This window comes from Aythya marila (genome assembly GCF_965140915.1).
Source record: "Aythya marila genome assembly, chromosome: 16".
In the NCBI taxonomy this organism is placed as follows: Eukaryota; Metazoa; Chordata; class Aves; order Anseriformes; family Anatidae; genus Aythya; species Aythya marila.
The window spans coordinates 5,278,018-5,304,393 of record NC_139057.1 but is presented as its reverse complement, the minus strand read 5'-3'; the positions used below and the strand labels follow the sequence as shown (position 1 = coordinate 5,304,393).

Here is a 26,376-nt window from a genome sequence, read left to right as displayed (position 1 = left end):
AACAGGCTCCCCAGGGAAGTGGTCACTGCACCGAGCCTGTCTGAATTTAAGAAGAGATTGGACTGTGAACTTAGGCACATGGTCTGAACTTTTGGGTAGACCTGTGCGGTGTCAAGAGTTGGACTTGATGATCCTTAAGGGTCCCTTCCAACTCAGGATATTCTATGATTCTATGATTCTATAACTCAAAAGCACAACATTCCCAAAGTGCTCACATTTGTGTATGCTGATTGGGAAGCAACACAGAGACACAATGTTTTTCCCCTTTCTCTTGTGGACTTCCTTTCTCTTGGGGACCCAGGTTATACAGTGTAGGGGCCCTGCAGAGTGGGAAAGGTGCTGTGAGGCTCCATCACGGCAGCCTGAGGTGGTGGCACAGGGGCTGGTCACTGCTTCTCCCATGGAAGCTACTGTCAGAGCCCAGCAGCTATCGCAGAAATCACAGCTGGAAGCCACTGTGGCTGTGTTCATTGCAGTAAATTAAATCACCGGCATAAGGTACTGCAGCCAACTGGGAATTACAGAGGTCGAGGAACTGGCAGACATTTGTGCCTCCCTCCGCTTAAACACAGAGGTTTACACCTTCACCACCCCGGGGAGATTTGGCACAGTTCGTCCATCAGCATCCCAAACAGCTCCCTCGTGGTCACAGAGGAAATGTGTGCTGGAGCAGATCGTCGTGCAGGCTGACAGGTTGGCCCAGGCAAACACTCCCCCATGAGACTGACTTTTCCCTCCAAGAGGCTGGCCATATACGTGAACCCCAAGCCTTTCCGTACCCCCACCAGGCAGGTGCCCATCAACCTCGCAAGTGGCCACCACCTGCGTTAGGGGAGCGTTATTTTGTAGCTGCCTTTACAAACCCCATTGAAAAATCTTTCCCAGAGAATAGAAAGAAAGGTATTATTTTAAATAAGTACCTCTTCAAGTGCACACGAAAGAAGCCCTGGAAAAGGAGCAGATCTGGAGCTATTCTTACTTTCGGCCCCCTGTGTGGGCTTTAATTGCACATTATTCATTAATCCGTTGCTCTTCAGAGCAAACAGATCTGTTTCAAGACACTTCTGTTAGACAAACAACCAGAAACCCTTCTAGATGCATGTGTGTATACATACCCACCCCAGGGAACATCACAGGCTTGTCAGAAATTCTCATTTCCCTGTTCAAGTCTTGTGCTAGAACTGACAGAAATTAATATTAATTGTGTGCCTTTGTTGGGCTTTTTTTGAAATTGCTTTTACAAAATCCACATGGGAACCTGAAGAAAATTGCCTAGCTCCTGGATAAATCAGGAACAGAGACACCGTCATGAGTGGCACTTGAAGGGGGACGGGTGTTTGCATGACTGCTCTGAGCTGCATGGGGCACCAAACCAAGGTGCAGGTCCTGGCATGGTCCCCTCAGGAGGGATATTGCCCATTCACTCAGCAGCCGTTTCAGTGTGCTCTACCCTCGTGTGCTTGCTCCGCTGTCACACAGTGTGCAGACTGGGTATGTAATTATGGGTCTAAAATCGTTGGCTCTCACTGCACTGATTTGGTCTCACAGTCACGGTATACACAGCATCATTCTGGAGCTGGAGCCATGAAAACAGAAAGAAGCTAAGAGCAGAGCTGCAGGAGAGGGGGAATCCTCTACATCCTGGGCTTCGACCTCAGTAACACAGCTGCTGTCTTGCTTAAAAGGAGAGATATTATCTGGAATCTGAAATGAGAGAAAGGTGGAGAAGCAAAGGCAGGCAGGGGAGTACAGAAAGATGTTTGCAGGTCTCTGTAGTGCTTGGACCACACGTTTAGAAGAATCAAACACCAGCTCTGTCCTTGATTCAATAGGAAAGCAGGCAGGCGGCTGGTCCTGCGGGGAGCAGAAAGGGGTACAAGGCACTCAGTGCAGCAGGGAGGCATTTTGAGCTGGATCTGGAGCCAAGACTGACTACTGGCCAAAGTCATCGCCGATACAACTCTGCCAAAAGCAGCTCAGCATTCTTCACCTCCCTTGAGCTTCACCAGGGACACAGTTGGCCATGCTGTGCTTAGCCCAGGTTCTCCCGCTGTGACAGGGGCTGATTGCAGCAGACTGAGCAGCCTTGCGGGCACTTGCCAACCTGACACATCTGAGTTCGTGAACTGCAGATGGTTCTGGCCCATGTGCTTCATTTTCCCATTTCCCTCGACATCCCCAAGCAAAGCAAGTCAAGCGTGCCTTACCACAGAGCCTGGGAGACCGCGGGCAGGAAGGGATCAAATTTTCCAGCTTTGCCTCGAGTGTGTCACCACATCAGCAGACAACTCCTGTGCCTAATGCCAGTGTATTGTGTGTCACCTCATATTTCACGCGATACAACGCAGTCCAGTGATGCAAGTCCCCTCTCCTGCTGGCTGACTGGTATTTATGGAGATAGCAGTTACCAGGAAGTCAGGATTTAGGGCACGCAAGGGCTGGTGGTGGCGCAGAGCCCTTGCTACTGCTGGGTGGGATTCCTTTACCTCTCCCTGAACTCCTGCCAGGCCACTCAGCACATCTCCAGCCACAAGAAGTTTGCAGCTGCTTTGGTTTTGAAGCACCAGAGGAGGGGGAAAGGCAGGGGAGGCTCTATCAGCTCTTCCCAGGGAATGTGGTTCAGTTCCTCGCACCTCATCTTTGGTCAGGAAACCGAGATGGGGATAGGCAAAGCTGCTGAGCCTACTTAGACTGAATACCTCAAGAAAACACACGGAGCCAAAGTATGTCCCGTTAACCTCTCCCAGCCCACCATCGTCCACAGCTAGGCTGCAGTGAAAGTAGGGCAGCACTTGGACCGTTACCTAGGCCCTGCTACCAAACACCGCTCAGTCTGTGACATGCAAGAATAAGCCAGATTCAGGCATCCTAAATCCCACCACAGTCTTCATACTCAGCATTTCCTGCTGGCTGAATGCTTTCAGTGGCCTCTTCTACTGATTTGAAGTGGGGGACAGTAACAAGAAGATAAAGCAGGCAATCCCAAAAAGGGGGTAGCCATGTCAGGTTAACCCGCCAGCTGAGATGCAACAAGGACAGCAGTGGACAGAGGTGGGGCCGTATAGCCTGAAGATCACAGAGTCTCCTAACCCAGCCTACACATGGCAGCACCAAGGAGGGAGATCAAAATAATCCCCCACCCACACCGAGCACCGCTCTCATCCCTCGCTGCTGGCTGATCTTCACTCAGCAGCGGGGGTGAGTGAGGAGCTCAGGGTGCAACCGATGAGGGGGATGCTCACGACCGCTGCAGACCAGCTGGAGGCCACAAGCAACAGCTGAAGGGTCCTGGCCTAAAGCCAGGCACTGGGAATCGCCGGGCAGAAGGACATCAGTGGGAGGTAAATAAGCTGAGTCTGGGCTGTCTGAGTCATCCAAGGTCGGACATCCACATCTTCGAAGGGATCAAGCAAGGATAGCTTGGGGAAAAACTGATTGTCCAAGCAGCATCACACTCCTCTGCCTCAGTTTCTTCATGTATAAACTAGGGACAGTAAGGCTTGCTTCCCCGTGAGGCCTTGCTCCATGGAGGGGAAATTCACAGATGCTGGGGTGAAACCATTTCTAGAGACACACTGATTCATTTTTCTGAGCAACGGGAAGAAAAGAGAAACAAACGGAGCAGTTTCTTTTTTGGAGCTGCTGTTCTTCTGTCCTTTTTTATTTTTAATTTTATTTCAGGTGTATGACTTGACCTTCTTTTTTACTATGATGCTATTTAAGGCAGAAAGGGGATTTCATCATCTCCCTGTAGCCATTCTCAGCTGCAGTTCTTACACCACCACCCCAACCTTGCTCCACTTTGTCTAATAAACATTTTTTTTTTTTGCTTGGTCTAGTTTCCTTCCTTGCACTCTTACATCATTTTGTACTTATCTCAGATTCTAGCATTTCCCATTTCTAAGTACCTCTGAGAATAGCAATAAACACCATGTAAGGCAGTATCTTGGCATAACATGTCAGCTGCAGGCAGCAATCCTAGGGTCAGAAAACCAGTCTGGCTATCTACTTTTCCTTCTTTAAAGGATACCCAATTGCTAGCCACTTGGCACCAGTTCATTAAATAAATAAGTAAATAAATAAATAAATAAATCAGTATTTACAGTTTCTGATTCTGCAGGAAGATCTAGGCAAAAAAAAAAAAAAAAAAGTGAAGATTTGTTAACTAGGAAATTGCTCTTACGTGCCCTCTGCTGCTCCCAAATGGCATTGAAATTATCAGGGTCATTCCTTCTTTCCCTCTTGTTCCAGAATGATTTATGGCTAAATGCTCTTCATTACGAAGCAGAGACAGACTACTTCTGTGCAAGATAATACTCATTATGCAGACTTTCTGACTAGATTTTTATTCAGTATTTCACTGATTATTTTTATATTTTAATGTGCAAAAACTATTCATGTCTTTATTAGCCTGACTTATTTCCTACATTTATGAAAAAGATCTTTCTTTGATAACAGTTGTTATTGCTGGAATGAATGTCAGATCATGGTCTACTGTAATACATCTTTCTGAATTGCCTTCCCTAATTTTATTAGCTAAAAAAAACACTGCCTAATTTAAAGAGATAAAACCTCCGGGAAGTGGAACATTGCCACTAATTAGGATAACAAGAACATAGGTATGAGTTGCTGGCAATACTGAAGTCCAAGCTTCTCTTTCTAACACAATCACAGACGTCTTTTTCTGGAACAGTCTCCCTTCTCTCTCTGAAATTCTGCTGCTCTTAGGGAAGATATTGGCATCAATCTCCTTATCAGTGATTCCCTTGGGAAAGGCACTGACCAGGACACCGCAGCTCCAGATTTGGGTCTTGGATTTGCTATAAATGCCCTGTGCAACCTTGAGCAAGCCAGTATTGTTTGTGACTTGGTTTTTCCATCTGTAAAATGGTAGCAGTGATGAATCCTATGTTTTGCTGCCAGCTCTTACATTAAAGCATATGTGCAGGGGAACTGCTCACTGAATCTCTTCATAGGCTGGTTCCTCATCTCCATAATATGAATAATAATACTTCCCTAGTCTCCTTATTTTGATTATTATCTCTTTATGTATGCATGTACTTGAAGCACTATGGGACTCTGCCAAAATGTGGAAATAGTACATTTCCCTCCTCTCTTACTCCAGACTTGGTACTGTCAGACCCCTGAGTCTGGATTTGCAGACTGCCTCAGGTAAACTCCTGCAGCACTCCAGCTTGTCACCTCTGGCACCCTGACCTCTCAAGGAAAGCTGCTATAGGAATAACTAAACCAACTGACTTGCAATAAAGCACGTGAGAGGCACTCACAGAGCATACTGTACCATCTAAATTGCAGGGTAACATCATTGCTACTGTCACAGTTAGCAAACAGCTAGGGGCAGGAACACCTTACATTCACACTGCTATTTCTGCAGACGGACATCCAATCACTATTATGCATCCAGCCCCAAAGCTTTTGCTTAGCTAAACTGTACATCCAGAACAGCTAGGCTTCCCATCTTGATCTAAAATTTTTGAATATATTTCATACAAGAAAGGGACCGGTGATTAACCTTGACATTCGATACATCAGTTTAAACCCAGTATCTTCATCTTCTCCTAACTGGAGAGGTAACTAGGATAAGCAAAGATACAAAAGCCTACAATGAGCAATCTTTTATCTTTACTACAGAGGTGACCTGACACTGTGGTGACACAGAAGATTCAATATAGTCCCCAGTTGAGGAAAGGAATTTTGCACAATATTAGATGACAGAGTTGTTCCATTGTATAAGTACCACAGGCATTATTAGCCTGTCACAAGACCAGGGTAGGAGCTCATAGACCGTAACTCTCACATCTGCCTTTGCACAAGGTTGTCTGTCTTATTGTGTACGTGACACATCTCTGCCTGCAAGCAGCAGTTTTTGCAGTTGAATTTTGATTTAAAAATTCCTCCCACCCCTCCGAGCAGACACAGTAGTCTTCACTGCCTACCCCAGCTTTAAATAAGACTTGGGTCCACAGAGTTGATTGCATTTCAGTGGGAAGGAGCACTGATACATTTGCACAATCCATTCTACTGTTTTTGTGCATGCAGAAGAGCAGATGAACTCAAGGGAACCTTTCAGTGTAGAGCACTTAGAGACATGAATTTCTTTCTCCTTATAATGTAAACATCCATTATTTGGGTCTCTGTGTAGCCAACAAATTATTTTTTTCTCAGATGTTCTTCTCTAATTCATTATATTCAACATTCTGTTGTTAAATTTGCAGTAAAGTTAGATCAATATGAAAAGACGTTTTCTTCAATGGTATTTCCAGGAAAAATACATAATGTGAACAGTTTGAACCCAGAGAAAATAACAGTTCTCTGTATTTCCACTGGGTGCATTTAGATTATAGCTCAGCAAAACAAAGAAATTATGGGCAACTATGTCTAATTTTCTTTTAAGAAAGTTCAAATGCCAGGAGCTGGTAAGAAACCAAGGGACTTAATTTCAAAAATAGCTTAGACAATTCTTACTCACATCTCATTGCCTTGTAGCACCACCTACAGAGAGGCTGTCAGAATCACATCTATTGCCAAAATTCAGGAAACTCCCAGTTCACTGGCCAAACAAATCCTGTTCCACTGTTTAAAACACTCTAGAAACTGTGACTTTCACAGCCTTGAAGCCTGAAAATCTTCTGCTACAGGATAAAGGCAATAATGTGGTCCATTTTTCCGGAGGTCCCTCAATTCCCATGCAGAAAAAGTGTCTCTAGCAGTGACAGAGCTAACCCAGTCGCTTTGCTGATTAGTTATTTAGAAACTTTCCTGCAGAACTATTCTAGCAGCCAAGTGTCCCAGCTGCTCAAGGATGGTGGTATTTGCCATGGCAAAATGCATTTAATGGTCCATTAATCCTACTTTTGGCAAAAGCCAATTGTTCGAGCTTCCAAGGACGGCAGTATTTCACCTCCTCCATTTATCTACTCAATTACATAAGATAAAATGTCATGGGGATTGACTTGCATCTGATCACTGAAGCATAAGATTTGTTTGCCCTTGATTCAGCCTGAGTAGCTGGAGTGGGGATACAGAGAGCCTTCTGCTAGGAACTGGACAGAGAGAAAGGAGATTGCAAGCACAGAGTAAAAGCTGGCTTTTGAAATATGGCTCTGATTATCTGCCCATTAAAAAGAAATGCTTAGCTATTCACCTCAAAATAGAATTCTGAAATCTGGAGTGCTGTTGTCTTCCTTCGGAAGCTTGATCCAAATGCCACAGTAGCAACCAGAAAGTTCCCCCCATTTTGGGCCTTGGCTGTGGGAGGCAGTGGCTGAAGGAATGTCTGCATGCACACAGCATCGCTACCTCATTGTTCATTAAGAACAGCAGAAAAGAACATTAAAAAAAGCAGATAAGAGGTCAAAGGAAAGCACAGCACTCCAAACAGAAGTAAAATATATGGCAGTGAGGTCTAGCACCAAGAAACAACAACCCAAAATATTAGCAGTATATGCTTAGAAAGATATATGTGGTGTTTTAAGATGAGAAAATATGATCTATTTTATAAATGAATTGAGTGCTACCTCATAACATATTTGTTTGCCCTTGCAATGCACATAAGAAGGCTATGCCAGTCCTCCAAAGGTTAGACATTTTCTTCTAATTTCTAGCCTGCATTTATTTGTTAATAGATAGATTAGATCTACTATCTTTTCTCTGCTATTCTCTGTTTAGAAAGCTAATTATGTTACAGAGTCATCAGGTTAGTCTAACACTATCCACCTTCAGTAAATTCATGTTGTATTTCAGGCCATTTCTATCTGTCATCATGCCTTGTATTATTCTTTCCTGCTAAATTTATCCAAAAGTCCTGTATGTTAGTGGGATCAGACTTGAATCATTTTTCCCGTATTAGATTCTGAAACAATTTTTCCTGCTCTCACATTGTGTTCCACTGCTCCTGCAGCAATGTTGTTACACCGCCAGATACATTCTTGACAGGCAAGCTCTGTTAGGTGTCTGGGTCAGAAATTATTGTCCCATTTTCATCTTTATGTTTTGTTCCATTTGGATGTGAAAATTTCTATCTCTGTGCCTTCATTTCCTTTATGTACATTTCCACTATATATTAGGCATTCATTTGTGTCCTGCCTTTCCCCCTGTCATCACCCCTACTTCTTCTCTACTTCATCTCCTGGTCTGTATGCCTGTAGAACATTTTACTATTTGTTTTAATTTCCTTTGCAAGGCCTAACACAGCTTTACTTCTGGCAAATTTCCCTTTATGCCTACACATCCTAACTTCTAAGATGTAGTTTTCTTTGATTAATCTTTTTTTCCATTCCTTCTAGTCCCTTTGCTTATTCCTAATATCCACTTTGAAGTGGTTATTCACTGAGTTAGGTCTGGACTCCTTCCTTACAGAGTTTTATCCCTTTGTGTACTGGTCCCAAACACTTTTTATACCCTTTGCTTCAATTCCGAGCCTTCCCAACATTCAAAACCTTTTACACTGTCAAAAATCAGGAAGTAAAAGACACAAATGGTCAGTGTGCACCAACTTCCAGCACATTAGGAGCATAAGGCATCCCATCAGGTGCACAGTTGCTAAATTGAGATATTGTTGCTAAATGAGATATTCCAACCAGTTTTCTCTGTGTAGGCATCCAGAACCAAAAGATTGGTGGGAGACCTCTGGCTGCATGCGAAATTCCACTCAACTTATAGCCACAGTAGTGGTGCCAAGAGAAGGTTGGAGGATCATTAGTTGAAACTGTTCTCATAGAATAAAAAATTGTTACAGTAGATTAAAAATTAGCATGAAGAAATGAAGTATATACATATATTTTTAAAGTCTCTGTAAGGCAGCCAAAGTGAAAACACATTTCACCAGACCACGAAAAATGAAATGCATGTGTTGATCCTTGTAAGGCTGGAGCTTATTTCCTTGCTAAATTCCAAGTTTTGGTCTCTCCCACTGAGGCAGAAGGGCTGCTCAAGTAAATTCCCAAAATGTCTTGCAACAGCAAAGGGATACTTCTTTCTATTTCTCATTGTACAAATCTGTCCAAGCGGTTAGATAAAATGGGGTAATGCTTCCAGAAAATGTGGTTGTGATTATACTCACTGTTCCTTCCATATGTGTAAATACTAATTTTTTATTTTTCTGGTGAGAATTTAAGCTGGAGATGCTCCTGGTGACCAGCACACAGCAGCTGCCCTGACAGCCCCAGGGAATGGCTGATGTGATGACCCCAGAGATCGGGAAGCCATCAGCACGGGCCTGGCGCCAGCAGCAGCAGGAGCTCATGTCAGGGGTGAGCAGCTGCTAGGCTGTCCAGCACAGAGGTGTCAAAAAGCAGAGAAAAAAATAATAATAATAATTTCAGCCACAGCTTTATTAAAAAGCCTCTTTTGGAAAGTCAAACCCAATGCTGTCATTTCAAATGGTGTGTTTATTTTGGGAGAATGTACTGATTTTTCAATGGTCTGAGCTGACATAAAAATCTGTGTGAGTTTTTTGTTTGCTTGTTTGTTTTGGGCAATACAGACTTCACTGAAAGCAAAGCACATTTGGGGTGATGCTGGGGACTCAGAGGAAAAAAGTGAGGGACGAGAGGCAAATCAAAATGGTCATGCTACAGTGTTATGCTTTGAACCAAAATTGTTCCTGTTAGAGACGCATCAGGCAGTGAGAAGCAGCAAATGTACAAAGTTAACTGGAAACTCTCTGGAAACGTTAGGTCTTTATGCTGAGACATTTTCTGTCACCACCCAGGGAACCTGGTGACAGGTGTGGAAAGATGGTTGCTGCCGTTTGAGAGGGCGAGCACCACAAGGCACTAACACCCCTCACCACCCCCACCATAGGTTTTTGGGGTGGCGTCAGCCGTGTGCGAGGGGTCACTTCCCAGCTGTTTGGGCTCATTGAGAGGCTTTCTGCTTTTTCTGCTCCTTTCCCCTGTGTGGGGAGCCGGCAGGGAGCCGGAACCTTGCTGCTGCGGCCTGCGGGCCCGGGCGGAGCGGGGCGGAGGGCGGCGGGCGCTGCACATCGCGGAAGCGGGCCGGGCTCCTGCCGGCGGATCCGGGGGCATGGCCGCGGCCAGCGGCCGGCGGCGCCCGGTGCCGGGGGCCTCTCCCCGGGCCCTCTGAGGGGCTGGGCCGGGGCCGAGGGCCCGGCGGTGAGGCGCCGAGCGGCCCCGGGGCTGGAGGGGAGGGTAAGGGAGGGGTGGGGGGGGTGCGCCGGCTCGGGAGGCCACCATGGCCACCCGGCGCCTGACGGACGCGTTCTTGTTGTTGCGGAACAAGGCGGTGCAGAGCCGGCAGCTGCTGGCCGAGCAAGTGAGTAGTTACGGCTCCTCCAGCCCTCTGAGTTCACGTAGCATGGCTGCTGCGGTGAGTCTCCTCCCTTCATCCTACCGTTCCGTGCTGAGCCGAGCCGGGTCCCCGCTCCCCACACCCCCACCGAGCCCCCGGTGCTGCTCCCCTCCCCTCCCTTCCCCTCCCCTGCCCCAAAAGGCGAATAGAAGAGGCCTGGCTCTGCGCTTAATCCAAATACCTTCACGGCGGTGTTGCCATGAGGTTTTTGTCCATTGCTTATTTTTTTTTTCCTGCTGTCTCCCCAGTGGGGAAAGAAAACTGACTTGTTTCACAGAGCAGAGCTCTTCTATCCGCTGCAGTGTGGGCACCGTCCAATGCAGTACTGTAGACTGTCCCTCTTGTTGCTTGACTTTTCCCATAGTTTGTTCCAATGTCTGTTGTTTCCCCAAATGCAAGTAATACCCAAAGTCATCTCCTCTGTGACAGGGGGGTGTCAGTAGGTTCTAGTGTGATCCCTCTGAACAGAAACCTCAGAAAGCTGTTTGTTCTGTGACACTTCATGTGGCTTTGTCTAAGTTTTGAGCTGGTCACACTGGGATGGAAATCTTAAAAGTTAAAGGTTGCTTTGAAAGGTTCAGAATTATTGAAATAATTCTTTACAAAATAAGTACAAAAAGGTGTTTATAAACAAGCAGTTTCCTTAGAGCAATTTGAAGGGTATTTGAACACTGTTGATTGTAGTAATGAAACAGCCTGGCAGCTCAGCTTTACTGGCTTTTAAAGCTGGTTCCTCAAACTTACCATCTGTAATAGCCTCCAGTAAATATCTGTTGGCACTCCCATCTTCCCATTAAAGCATTTTTTTAGTAAAAGCAGTGCTTCATGCTGCAAAACTTATTTCAACTGATTAGTTGCCATTGAACGTTTCGTTCATTTTTAATTGTATTACACCTGTTTCTATACAAGCTATACATACAGTTGCATTTACAGAGCAGGAAATATGAGTAGTGATATGTATTACGTGTGCTTCATTGGGCATTGCATTTGGTTCTCAGTAATTTTTCTTGCCAATATCATTTTTTTGATCCTTGAAATTTTCGATTCTACATGGAAAGAGATGCTTGAACTTGCCTACAGGCTGCTGAGCAGCGAAACTACTTTTACTCAACAGCGAGTGCAGTAACACTTAGCACTTGTGTAAGATGTTTATTTACAGTCTTTGTTGATATGAACTGAAGCATTTTCTAGGATGCTCATTCAAATGTAACCAAAGTGAAGTGTTTGGAAATTGTTAGGGCCTTGTCAAGCAGATGAGTCAGTGGCTCAGCCATGTTCTGGTGGACAGAAGTTTGTAGCAGCTCCCTGCTACAAGCATGGCAAGAAGTGTAAAGGTGGTACTGTGAGCTCTTCACCTTTGTGTTTCCAAGGTGCTTATCACTGTTAGCTAGTTACTTTTTCTTTTGGGTGTTATTTCCAGAGCAGAGTCCCTGTGTACACAGCAATGTTGCTAATTCTGGCGCATAGTGCTTTGACTTAGCTTCATTCATTCTCTAGGCTTCTCCTGAAAAGTCTTGTATTATGAGAGCTGTATGTCAGAAACTGCTGTCTGCCCTGGAAGATGCATTCTCATGCTGACAGTCAACAACTCCTTAAACTCAGATAATCAAAATAGCATTCTTGACAATATGGTAATATTTCAAGATCTTGGTATAGGATAAAAGAGGCCATTGATTGAAGCCGGCTGCTTTGTTAAACCTCAAGTACTTTGTCCTTGTTTTAGATCTCAGTGCTCACACACAGCCCCTGTGCTACAAGGACTGATGAGTTACAAAGGTGCAGATGCTAGTCTTTGGGGGTTTTGGGGATGCACATAAAACTAACGGTATCTGAAACTAGAGCATAACTGAAGTTCATACATGAATGAGCAGAAACTGTGTGTGCTTTCGCTTTTCGTCATTTGCTGTCTGTTTTAACCTGTGATAACTGGGACGCTTACCAATAAATGTCCTAATGAAGTCTGTATGTGGATCCTCCAATCAGAGTCAAACCTAAATCAGCAGTGGATGTTAAATACTACAGTCAATTACCCTTGCTGTCATGCTTCAGTATATTGCAGATTTTCAATTTGAAATTTTAGTACGTAGATACTTCACTGTGCAGCTAGTGTGGAAATCAAGCGGGTTCTTAACCTGATCTCTTACGTTCTCTTTGTTAATCAAGCAGCTGAAATACAAAAAGGTTGTACACCAAGCAAAATGCTTACTCAAATATATCATGATACTGAACTTCTATTGAATAGTGTTTTCAGTCAATTTGTTTTGTTCTTTGTAAACAATCATGTTTAATAAATAAAAAGCCTAGGATATCGTCAGTTGAGAAAATACTATATCTGTCCTATGTCTCTTTTTTTTTTTCTTTTATTTTTTTGCTGTCTCTAACTGGATGGGGCTGATGGGATCCACAAATTGCTTCAGGAGTTGGATGAGGTATTGTTTTTCACATTTTATTTTGTCATGGTGCATCAAGCATACATAACTGAGCTAACATGTCCCTTTCCTTATTCTGCAAGTTCATTAAATCTCTTGATACAGGATGGGGTGTCTTCATATATGGTAGAAGGATGAGGCTGCATAGAGAAGAGGAGCGTTTTGTGAAATAATGCTATAGTATTTATATGTATTATATATATGTATAAACTAGTCTGACTTATTGTATGCATATGGGACACAGTACAGTGAAACTATTGACAATATTTTATGCTATGCATAAATTATGTAAACTTTGGTCAGGAAACAATGCCAGGGATAAAAAAAAACAACAGGCTTTCAAGAGAGCATTGTTAAGGAAGGAATAAATGTTGGTTTCTAAAAGGGGTGGGGGACTGCAGAGATTTCAAGTCTGATACGGGAAAAGTAGAAATCTGAGAGAACTAGGAAGAGTTTTTGTGTGAAATCTTTCCCTGAGAACAAACAGTGAAGTAATTGGGTATGTCTTAAGAGGTGTCATTTATGTTGACACCTTTTTCTGTCTCCGATAAATGAAGACATCTAATCTCTGGAGTTACAAAGCTTGCTTCAACTGACAACATGAAAAAAAAAAATCTATACTATCCATTTTCCTGCTTTCCCCTCAGAGGAGGAAGATGACTGAGCAGATATGGCCTCAGCACTAAATGTTGTGGCACCAGAGTTACTCAAAATTAAGACTACTATTAATTGCGATTTTAGGTTTCTTTTACTCTTTTTTTTTTTTTTTCTTCACCTTTTCCCCGTCCCCAACACTGCTATGAATCAATGGAAAGCGGTGTGAAAGCTGGCTGGCACCTTGTTTTATTTTACTCTCTGACAGTCCCTGGATCTTTCTGAGAATTATTCCACCCGTTTTCCTGCAAGTTTACTTCTTGGACATGTAAAACATCTTTATTTGGAGATTTTCCAAAATGAGATCGTCAGACTTGTCTGGCCCAATATGAACCATGCTAAACCATTGGTAGGGTTCTGTTGGCTGTGAATCACTTCCTAATATGAATGTACCAGTACAAGAATTACTCGAATTCTTACTGCAATAACATCTCTTCTACTTGAAAATCTGTTAAGAATTTACCCTAACTTTCATATCCTGTAGGAAGTGGGAGAATATAGATCATTAGTATATGGGAGAGCTCATTAGAAAAATTGGAGCATGATTATACTTGCATCGTGTGCAAACATTTTTGAGGTTTTAATGGGAAGGGAAGGCAGACAAGTATTTATTTTTGTCAAGGATTTGCATCTAGTGTGAGTAAAGTTGATTTGATGTTTCTTTTTAAGGATATTTCTTGTATATTTTGTAGCTTGCTGATGATCGTATGGCACTGGTATCAGGAATAAGTCTAGATCCTGAGGCAGCAATTGGAGTAACGAAACGCTTACCTCCCAAATGGGTGGATGGAGCAGACGAAGTAAGTTGAATGGCGAATGCAGTCCTGACTTTTTCTCATGTAGGAGTTTGTTTGTGTTGTCTGCTGCGTTGCCAATGCTGTAACTTTTATGATAGAAGTGGTTTTAGAAGAAAGATTAAAGCAAGCACTTTTTCTAACTTCTGACACCCCTGTTTAGAGAAAATATCAGGTGAGCTGTGATTTATTGTTTTGAAAGATATATTGCAAGTGAAATAAAGGGAGATTGTCTAGGAGCAGAGATGGCAGAGGACTAGATTTGTATCATCAACAGGAGCCCAGTATTGGCACTGTGTATACCTGGGCCATTAGAGTAGTCGTGCTGTATCTGAGCACTTAGACTTGAGACTTTGGGGAAGTCCTTAAGCTCTCAGCAAAGCAAAGTTCTTCTCAGATACAAACACAGAAAGGAGGGTACAAAAATTTCAGCATATTCTTTAGTCGTTTTTTGAACCCACTGAGGAATCCAGTTACATAGATTTTCACTTTACTATTTGAAAACAAGAAGCGTTAGTATCTTAGCAGGAGAGGTTTTCCTGCGTGTGTAGCACATGAGCTGCAAGTTACAGAAATATTTGGACAAATATGAGGGAATGATCTGGAGGCATCCAATTAAGAGCCTTTTCCAGCATTTGGAGTGTGAAGTTCTTCTTGACTTTCAGAAAATCCTTTTAAAATCTCAAACAGGTCAGCTCATCAGTTTGTGTGTTCAGAAAGGTGATCAGTCTCCTTTTTTTTACTAGGACAGTAATCGTCCTTACAGATCTATTGTAGTGTCTAGTTTGAAAGCAAGTAATTTAAGTTAAGCTGTAAAGTTTAGTCTGTAGCATGTTTGACAGAGTTGAAGGTGTAACCTGGATTTTCATTTTTGTTTTTGGAAGTTGGTTAAATCTTTCTTACTAAATTATATAATGATAAATATATTAACTCCGCTTTAATGGAGAATATCTGAAAACAGCCGTCTTCTCTTAGATTAACAAGAGGAGGTTTAAAAATAGCAAACTCATACTCTTGTGTTTTCAGTTACTAAGACAGCTTTTTATGTCTTTTTTAATGATCTTTGGTCTGCTTTTTGTTAAAGATTTGTTTCATTATTTTTGTGTAGCATTTGTCTGAACCCTTTCCCTGAAATATTAGTCACTTCCCTTTCCTTATTGTTGGGTTTGCTGTTTTAGATTCAGTATGATATTGCCAGGGTTAAACAGAAGATGAAAGAATTAGCCAGTCTTCATGATAAACATCTAAACAGACCAACACTGGATGACAGCAGTGAAGAAGAACGTGCAATAGAAATAACAACCCAAGAGATCACACAGGTACAGACCGCTTTTGTTTCTGAATCAACAACGACATATCTGTAATGCATATCACAATAAGGCAGCAGTTTCTTTGGGATAAAGCATTTCTTCTCTTGTCACTATTAGAGTGAGCCAGAAGTCCTGGGCTCTTATGCTAGGTACTGCACTTACCATCTCAGTGAACTTTTCAATGAGTCAATTGCTTGTTTGCTTTTCTATCTTGGAATGGGATTGGAAGACTTGATTAAATCACGTTTACAGTTACCTCACAGAAATCCACACATGTATTATATGACTTCCAGTCCAAACAGTTATGATGAAGAAAATGCCTTTGATCAGAAGTGCCTCTGTAACTCCATCCTGTTAGATTTAGGTTGTTAATCTATTTTCTGTATTTCCATGCCTTTTTAAACATTGCACTGGGCAATAAGAAATTCATTTTAAAATTCTAGAGGTCAAAAGTGTTAGTCTTTTGAACTTGGCAATGTGATATTTAAAGCACGTGTGTTGCTGTATCTTTTTTTATACTAATGGAATTGTTTTTTCAGTTATTTCACAGGTGTCAGAGAGCAGTCCAGGTCTTGCAGAGCAAGTCACGTAGTTGTACAGAACAAGAAGCACGTGTTCTCAGGAATGTAGTGTCTTCCCTAGCACAGTCCCTTCAGGACCTATCCACCAACTTCAGGCATGCACAGTCTGACTATCTCAAACGTAAGCATAAGAGATACTGTAATGCATGGGTACTTTCTGTGCAAAGCACTAATTAAGGTGTACTTACTTTCTTGTTGGGGAAGGTACAGAAAAGTTTGGTTAGTGATGGTTAACAGGACCACCAGGATTATATTAGATTGGGAGTTTATGATATATTAAACTTTACAAGATGGTCTGTGATAAATTAAAATTGTGCATCAGTAAACAGATTAAGAATGGAATATCCTATTTAAAGTCTAACATTGTGTTCAATTCTATTTTTGGCAAAGTAAAGTAAGCTGATTTATTAAAAAAAAAAATAATAAAAATCTTCTTCAGATGTAATACTTCAATTCCTTCCTGCCCTGGAAGTGTAGGTGGAACTGAGGATCACAATTTAGAAGAGGGATGTTCCTGAGAGAATCTGTTAGAAAACAGCCCAGTGATCACACTTTAAGGCTCTTAGCTTACTCAAAATCTTTTTAACTTCATGGAATGAAATGACTTAAAACTACTGGCTTAATCAGTGTTTTGTAAGTGTGCTAGAATTTGTTACGCTTTGTTAAATAGTCAGCCTATGTGACAATTCGAATTTAGACGTTCCTTGTCATTTATCAGGTAGATTTTAGATAGATCCCATATTTATCATGTTTCCTCCAAAAGCAGTTGGAAAATACTCTCCTTCCTGCACACACTTTTCAAAAGTGCTAGGAAATCTGAATGACATCAGTGTGTGTAAACAATGTGCTGCAACACAGTTTGTCTTTCACAGGCATGAAGAATAGAGAGGAAAGATCCAAACACTTCTTTGACACCTCAGTTCCACTGATGGATGATGGAGAGGATGATACGCTTTATGACAGAGTAAGTTAAGATATTATCATACAAATTCAGTACAAAAAAACTTCTTAATTTACTTTTAGTATGAAAATGTCAAAATGGTACACTCTGAGTACCAAACTACATGGAAATTCTGTTTCTGCAGATTTGTGATGCATTTTCCTAATGAGTATTGCTCTTGATGTTAGACAAGTGTGCCATCAGCCTCAGTGTTGCAGTGTGAGGGAACTCAGTGCAGCTACTGAATGCTCCTTGTATGACTGACAGGGCCTAGAAGGTCTGTAAATACAGTGCAGTCCTTTGTCACCCTACCTTTTTGCCATACACGAGTAATTATTAGAGAATTGTGTTGGTGTGATGCTGAGTTTTGGTGGAAGGTGGCACTCTGTAAAGTGAATTTAAAGCTTAACTGAAGATTTTCAGTATTACAAATTGTTGCAAGTAACAGAGTAAGGATTTGTTTCTGTGCACTTATGTTGAACGGTAGTATCAGGCACCCTCAGTTTTATTTTGTTGTGGAGTTTGAGTATACTGCATTTCTAAGCAATGTTGGAATTTGTTCTGTCATGTCCCATCCAATAGTGCAGCAAAATACTCATATCTGTAATGCGTGCTTTTCAACTGAAAAATTATGGAGAAAGGCAACACTTATCTAGCTAATCTAGTGTATAAGAGGCTTTTCACATGGTCTCTAAATAAGAGTGATGAGGACACAGAAGAGGAGGATAGTGTGCAGTTGTAAATGGCCTTGGGAGACAAACAGCAATATCTTTTATAATGTAAAAGAAAAAAAAAATCAGAATTGCTGCATGTCTTTAAACGTGTTAATGGTCATTGACATTCTGGGACTTCATGTAATGCTGATCAATCAGTAGATGTGCCGTAACTACAGGACACCTACCTGTGTTTTGTAGATCAATAAAATACATTGTTTTAGGACAGATCTTATTTTAAAACAAGTTGTTTGTGTGATTAGGCAGGATGCAAGACTTAAATTTTCTATGCTAAGACTATTAGCAGACCTAAAACGGTTTATGAATACAGTAAGATTTTTCTTGAATAGTTGTCTATCATTGAAATACCAAAAGGAGCGTTGCGTTATTGAGTCATGTAATTGCTGTAATTTTTTCTAGAGTTTTCACTCTAGAACACCTAAAAACCACGAATCTTTTATTTCAACAGGGTTTTACAGATGACCAGCTAGCATTGGTGGAGCAGAACACATTACTGGTGGAAGAGCGGGAAAGAGAAATCCGTCAGATTGTACAGTCAATCTCCGATCTCAATGAAATATTTAGGGACCTGGGAGCAATGATAGTAGAACAGGTACCTCAACACCACAATGTTAGCAAGAGATGGGTGATTCCATGCAGTGTTAAGGTTTCTAGACTCTTCCTTTGTAATATCATGTTTTCATGTACTCCAAACACATTAATTCAGGCGAAGTTTCTTCTGCTTGAAATGTGTAAGAAGTTGAATTAATGAGGAAAAAGTAATCACTCATCTGTTCATTCTACATGTGTTCTATTAGTTACAGAGTTCTGTTAGTTATTTCTTCCAGAAATTCAGCTTAGGTTAAATATGTCACTCAAAAGTACCTGAGCGAGGATTATGGCAATTACAGGTTGCGATGTGAGATTGTGACAGAGCGGTTCAGTTAGGCATTAAGCAAGGAGGTCCTCTAGAGAAGTCCCAACTAGGTCTTCTAATGAACTATGTAAACTATGAATGTTTCAGGCTGCTTGCTGTGAGCATTATTACCCTGCCGCTCACAATGATTTTTTTTTTTTTCCATGAAGTTTGTTTAGGTTTAACTTGGTGCTCATTCTCTCCCTCCATTTCGTTTAGGGAACAGTTCTAGATAGAATTGACTACAACGTTGAACAGTCATGTATCAAAACTGAAGAGGGTTTAAAACAGCTACATAAGGTAAGCTGACAGAATATTTAAGCTGTTTTGCATATCTAATTATCTTTCATTAAATAGCCATTATGTTATTCGGTCACTTTTCATTTATACGTAATCCCTGACAGAGGTGATTGCTGTACAGTACGATATGCCCTACTGTACTGCAGTAGGAACTTTCCATGTAACTTCTGTTAACATCATGCTTATTAATGTCAAATAGTTTTCTGGGCATCCAGGCAGTGTGCTTTAGTCTTTATGTTGCTGACCTGGTGGAATGTATCTACAACTTCTTCTCACTGCACTGTTCTGAGAGCTTAGCACTTCTGAAAGGGGACTAGATATTGGGTACCTTGCTATTAGGTTTCAGTCACTCAGTTAATGTATTAAAGTTTGAAAATGTTATCTCAATAGCATGAGCAGCAAGAAGAAAAAATGTTTTCTTTTACCATGTGACATTTGTTAGAAGTTAAGTGCAGCCTTTTGCTTTTAAATGCTTACTATGAACATCTGAAAAGTTTCAGTTGGCAGAAGAACACAGATTTCTGTGGTTGTTTTCCTGGCTTTTTTGTTTTGTTCTGATTTTAAGCTAAGTTCTGACTTGTCAGCTCAGTCCAGTCATCCCATTACTGGAAAAATTAGAATGGGAGATTTATGTAAAAACTTCTAAGTAGAACAGTTTGTGTTGGAAATGCGGACATCTTACTGCTACACATTCAACTTTATATTGTGGCAGACTTGTAAAATATACACAGGAAAAACTGTCACTTGAGGAAAAGCAAAATAAATTAGTTCTATGTTTATTCTTTTTATATGTAAAAAGTAAAATGGGGGTTGCTAAAGTAAGGCATTGACGATTGGCAAACAAGGCTTAAAGTAATTGCAAGCAATTTGCACAAACTGAACTGGAAGTAAATGAATCAGGTGAAATCAATGCTATTTCTTATCTGGTGGTAGTTAATGAATTGTCAGCAAACCCGTGCTTGGAATGCTGATGAGACAATGGATTTCTGATGCAATATATATACTGGAGATCAGGTGTTTTCAGTACAGCATAAAAATTTTTTCACCTATCAAGGAAAACATACATGTCTGAATAGTAATATAAAATACAGATACCCTGCTGTTTTTAGTACTGTTGTTAACCCTATTCCGATTTAATAAATGTCAGTTTTCTGTTTTAATTGGCATAATTACTGTAAACTACCTAGATAGCACTTTCATAGAAAAGTGCTTTTCTATTTTTATATTTATATATTTATATTTTCTAGTGCTGAATTAATGAATTAATTTCATTAATTCATTCCAGAAGTCTGGTGTTATGAATCACTAATTACTAATTTCTGCTTCAACTGGAAAACGGGGATCAGTAGTGATACTTTGTCAGGCTTTGTGATACTTAAAGCCCGATTAAGTAAAATAACTGCAGTGATTGTGTATTACATAGTTTCAAGTCAAAAATTCCACCTTATAAGATCTGATGAAAATATTTTTTTTACAAGGGCTATAAAGGAAAAGAATTAATATCTTTTCCCTTTAAAATTATAAAGGTTTATTAATTAAAAAGGAATTAAATGCAAGTTTTGTTTTGTTTAGTTTCTATTAGGAGACTTTCATTTGACTTTTGGAGAGTTTTCTCCACGTTTTAATTCCCCTGGGAAAAAGAGGAAAGGGATGAGAAAAGGTGGTTAGAAGAAAGAAGGAATGAAGCAGAAAACTGAGAACCAAAACAAAATGAAAGCTTTCAGTTCTAATTGAAATTAAATGAAAATGCACAGCTGAATCAGGTACAACCAAAATGCCTATTAAAATGAAGTATTGTGAATTTTAATGTCCTCCAGCTATAATATAGAAATGCTCTGTTGGCGAAATGACTTAAAACATCTTGCCAATTTTTACTGTTCAGACTTTTGCATACCTTGTTGCTTGATTTTTGTTTCCACAGTCCTCATAGCTAAGAGTTCTTGCAAATTATATCATTCTTCTGTATAGCTCACATGTCCTGTGGAGGCATAGGACCTTCTCGAGGACTGCTGAGAAGAATTCACAGTAAGGTTGCATAACCAACATGAGGATGCGTTCTTTATAGTCTCTTATTTAATATGGATAAATGTGACTTCAGTGTATGTTTGTTTTCACTCAAGTCTTTGGACTAGAGTTATTTTGTGGGAGTTGCTTGCAATATACTGTATATGAAAAGTCAAATTACCAAAGAAAATGAGGTACACGTACTTAATTATATTAAACAAGAGTCCATACTTAGAGCTTTGCAGAAATCTAAGTATTAACTCTTTCTTTTCTGTTTCTATAGGCAGAGCAATATCAAAAGAAGAATCGGAAGATGCTTGTTATTTTAATTTTGTTTGTTATAGTAATTGTCCTTATTGTTGTTCTTATTGGTGTAAAGTCACACTAGGTTTCACTTAATTTTCTTATTTTTGGAGTTTATGTGAACTTTTTTCCCCAATGTGAATGGATGGATCTGCACTCCAGAAAGCTGCCTTTGAATGTATAAGCCCTTGTGGTACAAAGTCTGTGCAATGTTTCTGTAGAATTCTTCAGAGTACAAGTTTGGCAACTGGTGAAGTGTTTGTTTAAAAAAAAAAAAAAAAGTCCGGAAATTTGATGGTTCCAAATGGATAATTTGGTTCTTTGTCCAGGGGTATTTGGAAACACGTTACTTAAATACTTACAAAATTGAAGTTTACCAGTGAGTACAGTAATTCCTTTGTTACTGTGAACAATAATGCATTGTCTTCTGTATTATGTTGCAATTGTTATAGGCTTCAAATTTAAACCGTGTTACCGAGTCATGGGACTAGATAACAGAAATTGATCTAGATGTAAAATATGTTGAGGCACAAAAATGTTTGACTTAATTTCTTTTCTTCCAGACTCAGACTCCAAGGAATTAGGTGAAAAAGAAAGCGTTTAACAACCAGAACCTAATCCAATCCCTCTGATCTTAATTTAGATATTGCATCATCACTAAGAATCAGAAAGCTATATAATCTTGTAAATAATATGATTTAATCACTGGCATAATTTAACACAATTACTTTTTTTTTTTTTTTTCTGAGCTTGAGTAATCATGGGAATGTTTTCCCTCACTATAGAATGATCATTGTATATACATGTACATTTTTTTTTTAAAGTACAACCATTACACTAAAGATGTGATGAAGTTAAAACTAAAAAGTAGAGATTCTCCATTTGGCTTTCTACACAATCTGGCCTGCTATAGTGGTCTTGGATGTTTCATACTTTAGTTGTTGTGTAAGATGTTTATTTTACAGTGCATCTGTCCAAATGTTAGTTTTTTATATAAAAGTGATTTCACTACAGTATACATTACATCCATTTTCCCCTGACAGAAGATTATTTTTTTCAAATGCCTGCCTAGAAAAGGACGTGTTTATGGTCTTTTATTGACCATGATAGATGTCATACAAGTGACATGTACTAGGCCTTCAGTAGAGAATTTTCCTTTTTTCCACTATTTTTTTTTTGCAGTGGAAAACTTTTGCTGTAGGCCATAAAAGCAAAATTAGAGAAACATCTAAGTAATAGAGTATTCATGTTTTAATTCAGGCCTGAAGTGGTGTGCAATTGTAAAGGCCTTGCCTTAATATTTTTAATATGGCTTTTCTGTATGTACTTTTCCCCAAAGAGACTGTAAGTTATATTTCCTTCATTTCTGACTGATGCCGTGCTCCCCATAAAGCTGCATAGATGTTCTGCTCAAATCCCCTGAAGTGCAGTTTAATAATATTACGATTTTAATGTTGCACATGTGAGACAGGATTCCTCTACCTGCACTGAACTTGTCTCTGCCATGTACTAAGGAGGACCTAAGATGTGGGTTTACACTGACTCGGTGCAGGAATGAGCCTGAAAGAAAAGACTAGAAAGAAATGAAAGCTGTGGCTTTTGGGCTTATTGTGAAAAGCTTTGTACCACTCCTGTTACCTCTAGACAAAGGGGATGTTGAACTTCCAAAACCGCCAGTTCAGGCCCTTGGTTAAATTCATAAAATAAATCCGTAAAAGAAAGAACGATGCTTTTAGGTGGGCGTGCAGTTCCCCTGTTCTGGTAATAGATCTTTTCAATGATCATGAGTAAAACTACTGTCTCCCTAGTGTGCTGTCTACATCAGTTGGTGTGAAGCAGCATATTGCTATAATTTAATATACTGTATTTGCAACTTTCTAACATGAGATCGTGTTATTTATTTCTGTCTTGACTGGTGCTTTTGACATTTTATCATGGCTAATGAATTCAGAGAAGTAATAAAACACTTCCAACCTTATTGGTCAATTACTCTTTTTTTTTTTAAATAGCATAAACTGAAGCAAATATTTGTGATGTTAATGTCTCATAAATTTTTTTGAAATTAAATAAAAGCAGCAGTGACAAGAAATACCTGGTTTTTTTTAAACTTTATGTAGCACTATGTAATTTATATTGTCAAAACAGTGATTTTTTTTTCTCCTGTAGTTGCCATTAAAATGCCAGTGATATTTTAACTCCACTAAGGTAAATGGCTATGTATTTCCTATACAAATTCTGTGAAAGGAAACACACTTTCTTAATATGCACTGCACAAGAGGTTGAACTCTGATGCGAATTATCCTGTGTAACTTGAGCTAGAATTTGAGGCTGAATATTAAAAAAAAAAAAAAAAAAAAAAAAAAAAAAAAAAAGGCAAAACAAGCTTCTAGACTTCTGAATCACTTTGGATGTCTAATTTATTACAATTCAGTCTAAACTATTGATTAACTAAACCATAAACCCTTATGCAATGCTTTGGAAGAGTATCTTTCTATGGAGTGTTACAGAAGGGGTAGCCTCAGTGCCCAAAAAAGTCACTGCATATGAGGAGAATCGTGGCTTCAATAGTGGCTGCTACCTACTCAGGTGTTACAGGAGCAAAAGCTGCCTGAACCAAGTGACTGCTTCTGTCCAGCCCTGTAATCACCTCTGCGTGCATCACAGGGTTCTGCGGACTGTGGCCTCTTCATGGTTGCTGGATTCTTCTCAGCTTGTACTGAGCCTCTGCCTGACTGCTTACCGAACGCCACGGGGAACTGCACGATGTTGCTAGAGCATCTCCCAAGAATCTGTGGTTCCCCACTTGGTCTGAATGACTTATAAAGCTGTTTGCTTGTACCAACTTTCTCCATTAAAATGTATGCAAGCATACAACAAGAAGCTGCTATTCCTTATTAGTAGAAGTTAATTCTAGGGATATCTGAAAACGACAGTATTACAAGCACTGCAACAGTAAATTAATATCTATTGCGAGTGTTCTACAGAAACTCTGAAAAGTAAAATGGAAGAATTTTTCTTTTAAGAAACATTACATATAAGCTTAATTAAAACAAGGAATCTATTATGCTTTTGCATATTAATTATGGTGGAATATGTAATATTGAGTGGCTGAATTCCATTAATACTTGCAACTTCTAGAGGATTAACAATTGGAGTGGCCATGGAAGATTGGGCCATGCTGCAACTTCCATTGAGGCTCACATGAGTAGAAATGTTTGCAACTACTATTAGTGGAAAATAAGTACAGTTTCTGTATCATAGAACTGACTTTTCCAGTCATTCTGTTGCTTTGATTAGGACACCCCTCTGCTGTCCCTAACTTAATGATGGAAGGTTCTAGATTTAGATGAGCGTTTCCTACTGCTTTGTTTCCTTTGGAAAATACAGATTGGGACAGTACGGTATTATGAATCTTGCAGTAGTAGGAATGGCAGAAGCTGTACTAAATGGTAGAGAGTTTACCTGGTGGAATTTTCTGAATGTCTTGATCAAAAAATAATAATTCTATTATTCTCTTTCATATTTTGCTCACTGTCCGTATGTAATGGAATAATTGTGAATCCCTACACAGCTTATGTTCTTTGGCTCAGTAAAGAGACTCATAAAAGTTGGCTTTCATATCTCTACATGAAGTGTTATCAAGTGTTGGAGTTTGAACTTGTTTATTGGGTTATCCTGTCCAGTCTGTGATGACACGTGATTGACCTCTGCAATAGATTTTGTTAGATCTTTTATTTAAGCTAATTTTAAATGTATTGGGCAATAAAGTTTCCATAATGTCCCTTCTGGGACCAAGTAAGACTTACTCTAAGAAAGCTTTTTTTTTTTTTTTTTTTCTGGAATTCAGCCTAATATGTATTTTCTTCTTAGATGTACTTCCATTATTTGCATCTGCATTTTCTTTTCCACTATAAATGGAAGTGCACTCCCTTTTTGATATTTAGACTTTCCACATAGCTGCAGATTAATGAGTACTGATTCCCTGCTGACCTGACATTAATAGGAGGTGCTTGACAAATTCTAAAATATAAGGATAACAATCCCATTATATTTAAAACACAAATTTGCTATTAAAGTTGGAGCTTGGAAAACTGTTTCCTTTAACTGACTGCTCATATTATAGTTTAGAGTGTATTTTGGCTTTTTCCTCTGTTTCTGTAATGTTTTTAGAAGCACATTTTCTCTGATATTTAGCTTCATGAAGGAAAGAATTTGGCTTTTTCCATTTTTATCCCTGTATGATTCTACACTTTCAAAATGTAGCATTTCCATCCTTAAATGGAGTTATGAGAGGCAAGTAAGAGTTCCAGCTCGATTAAAATTGCATGCATTTTAATTGTACATGGAGGTGGCTGGAATTAGTACAAATACCTTCACTAAAGAGGCAGAAAGACTCGAGGAATGTCACACTGTGCACTGCAGTGTTGCAGCATCTTTTTTCCATTGTTGTCTATGAACAGTGGAATTGTAGAAAACTAAAATGATCTATGTGTGTTTTCTGAAACTCAGGTCAAATAAAGAAGGCTATTAATATCACCTGATAACTCGTGTTTCAGAGGGTGGGGATGCACTGGAACAGGTTGCCCAGAGAAGCTGTGGGTGCCCCGTCCCAGGAGGTGTTCAAGAACGGCTGGATGAGGCCCTGGGCAACCTGACCTCGTGTGTGGCATCGCTGCCATGGCAGCGGCTTGGAACTCGGTGGCCTTCAAGGTCTCTTCCAACCCGAGCCGTTCTGTGACCTAGCAGGGGAGTTGCTTGTCCTTATGTGTCAGGTTCCCTGCAGATGCAAGGGGGACACCACTCCTCTGTCTGTGTGTATTATTTAGTGGCTTCCAAATGACAAGTGGAAGAACAAGCTGCAAAATGTGATGGGGTGCTTATTAGTTAACCAACACAAAACAAGCAAACCACGCTTCCCTCAGGTTTTATTTACAGCTTATCACGTTACTTCACGCAGATATACCACAGAAGCTTAAGCAGCCCGTACCCCTACGCGTATTTACACCCCCGCGCCGGCCAGCCCGTGTCCCCCACACCTCTGGCCGAGGCCCCGGGGCCGGCCCGGTGCCACCCTCAGGCCCGGAGCCACATCCGGGCCCC

General features: G+C 40.4%; 1 protein-coding gene across 5 annotated transcripts; it reads left to right on the top strand.

Annotated features, from left to right (window-relative positions):
• The first annotated feature begins 10,076 nt into the window (after positions 1–10,076).
• STX16 (syntaxin 16) lies at positions 10,077–25,202 on the top strand. Of its 5 annotated transcripts, none has more exons than XM_082773211.1 (9): positions 10,077–10,350; positions 12,750–12,761; positions 14,108–14,215; positions 15,388–15,528; positions 16,059–16,221; positions 16,973–17,064; positions 18,223–18,366; positions 18,889–18,969; positions 20,542–21,093. In XM_082773211.1, exons 1-9 carry the CDS (start codon positions 10,216–10,218, stop codon positions 20,635–20,637), a joined length of 972 nt encoding a protein of 323 aa, XP_082629337.1. In that variant the 5' UTR covers positions 10,077–10,215; the 3' UTR covers positions 20,638–21,093. The 5 variants fall into 5 exon arrangements, with proteins under 5 accessions (XP_082629337.1, XP_082629339.1, XP_082629336.1 ...); XM_082773213.1 differs by lacking the exon at positions 20,542–21,093 and adding an exon at positions 21,257–25,202 and having other exon boundaries at positions 10,140–10,297; positions 12,718–12,761; XM_082773210.1 differs by lacking the exon at positions 20,542–21,093 and adding an exon at positions 21,257–25,202 and having other exon boundaries at positions 10,140–10,350.
• Positions 25,203–26,376: the final 1,174 nt, after the last annotated feature.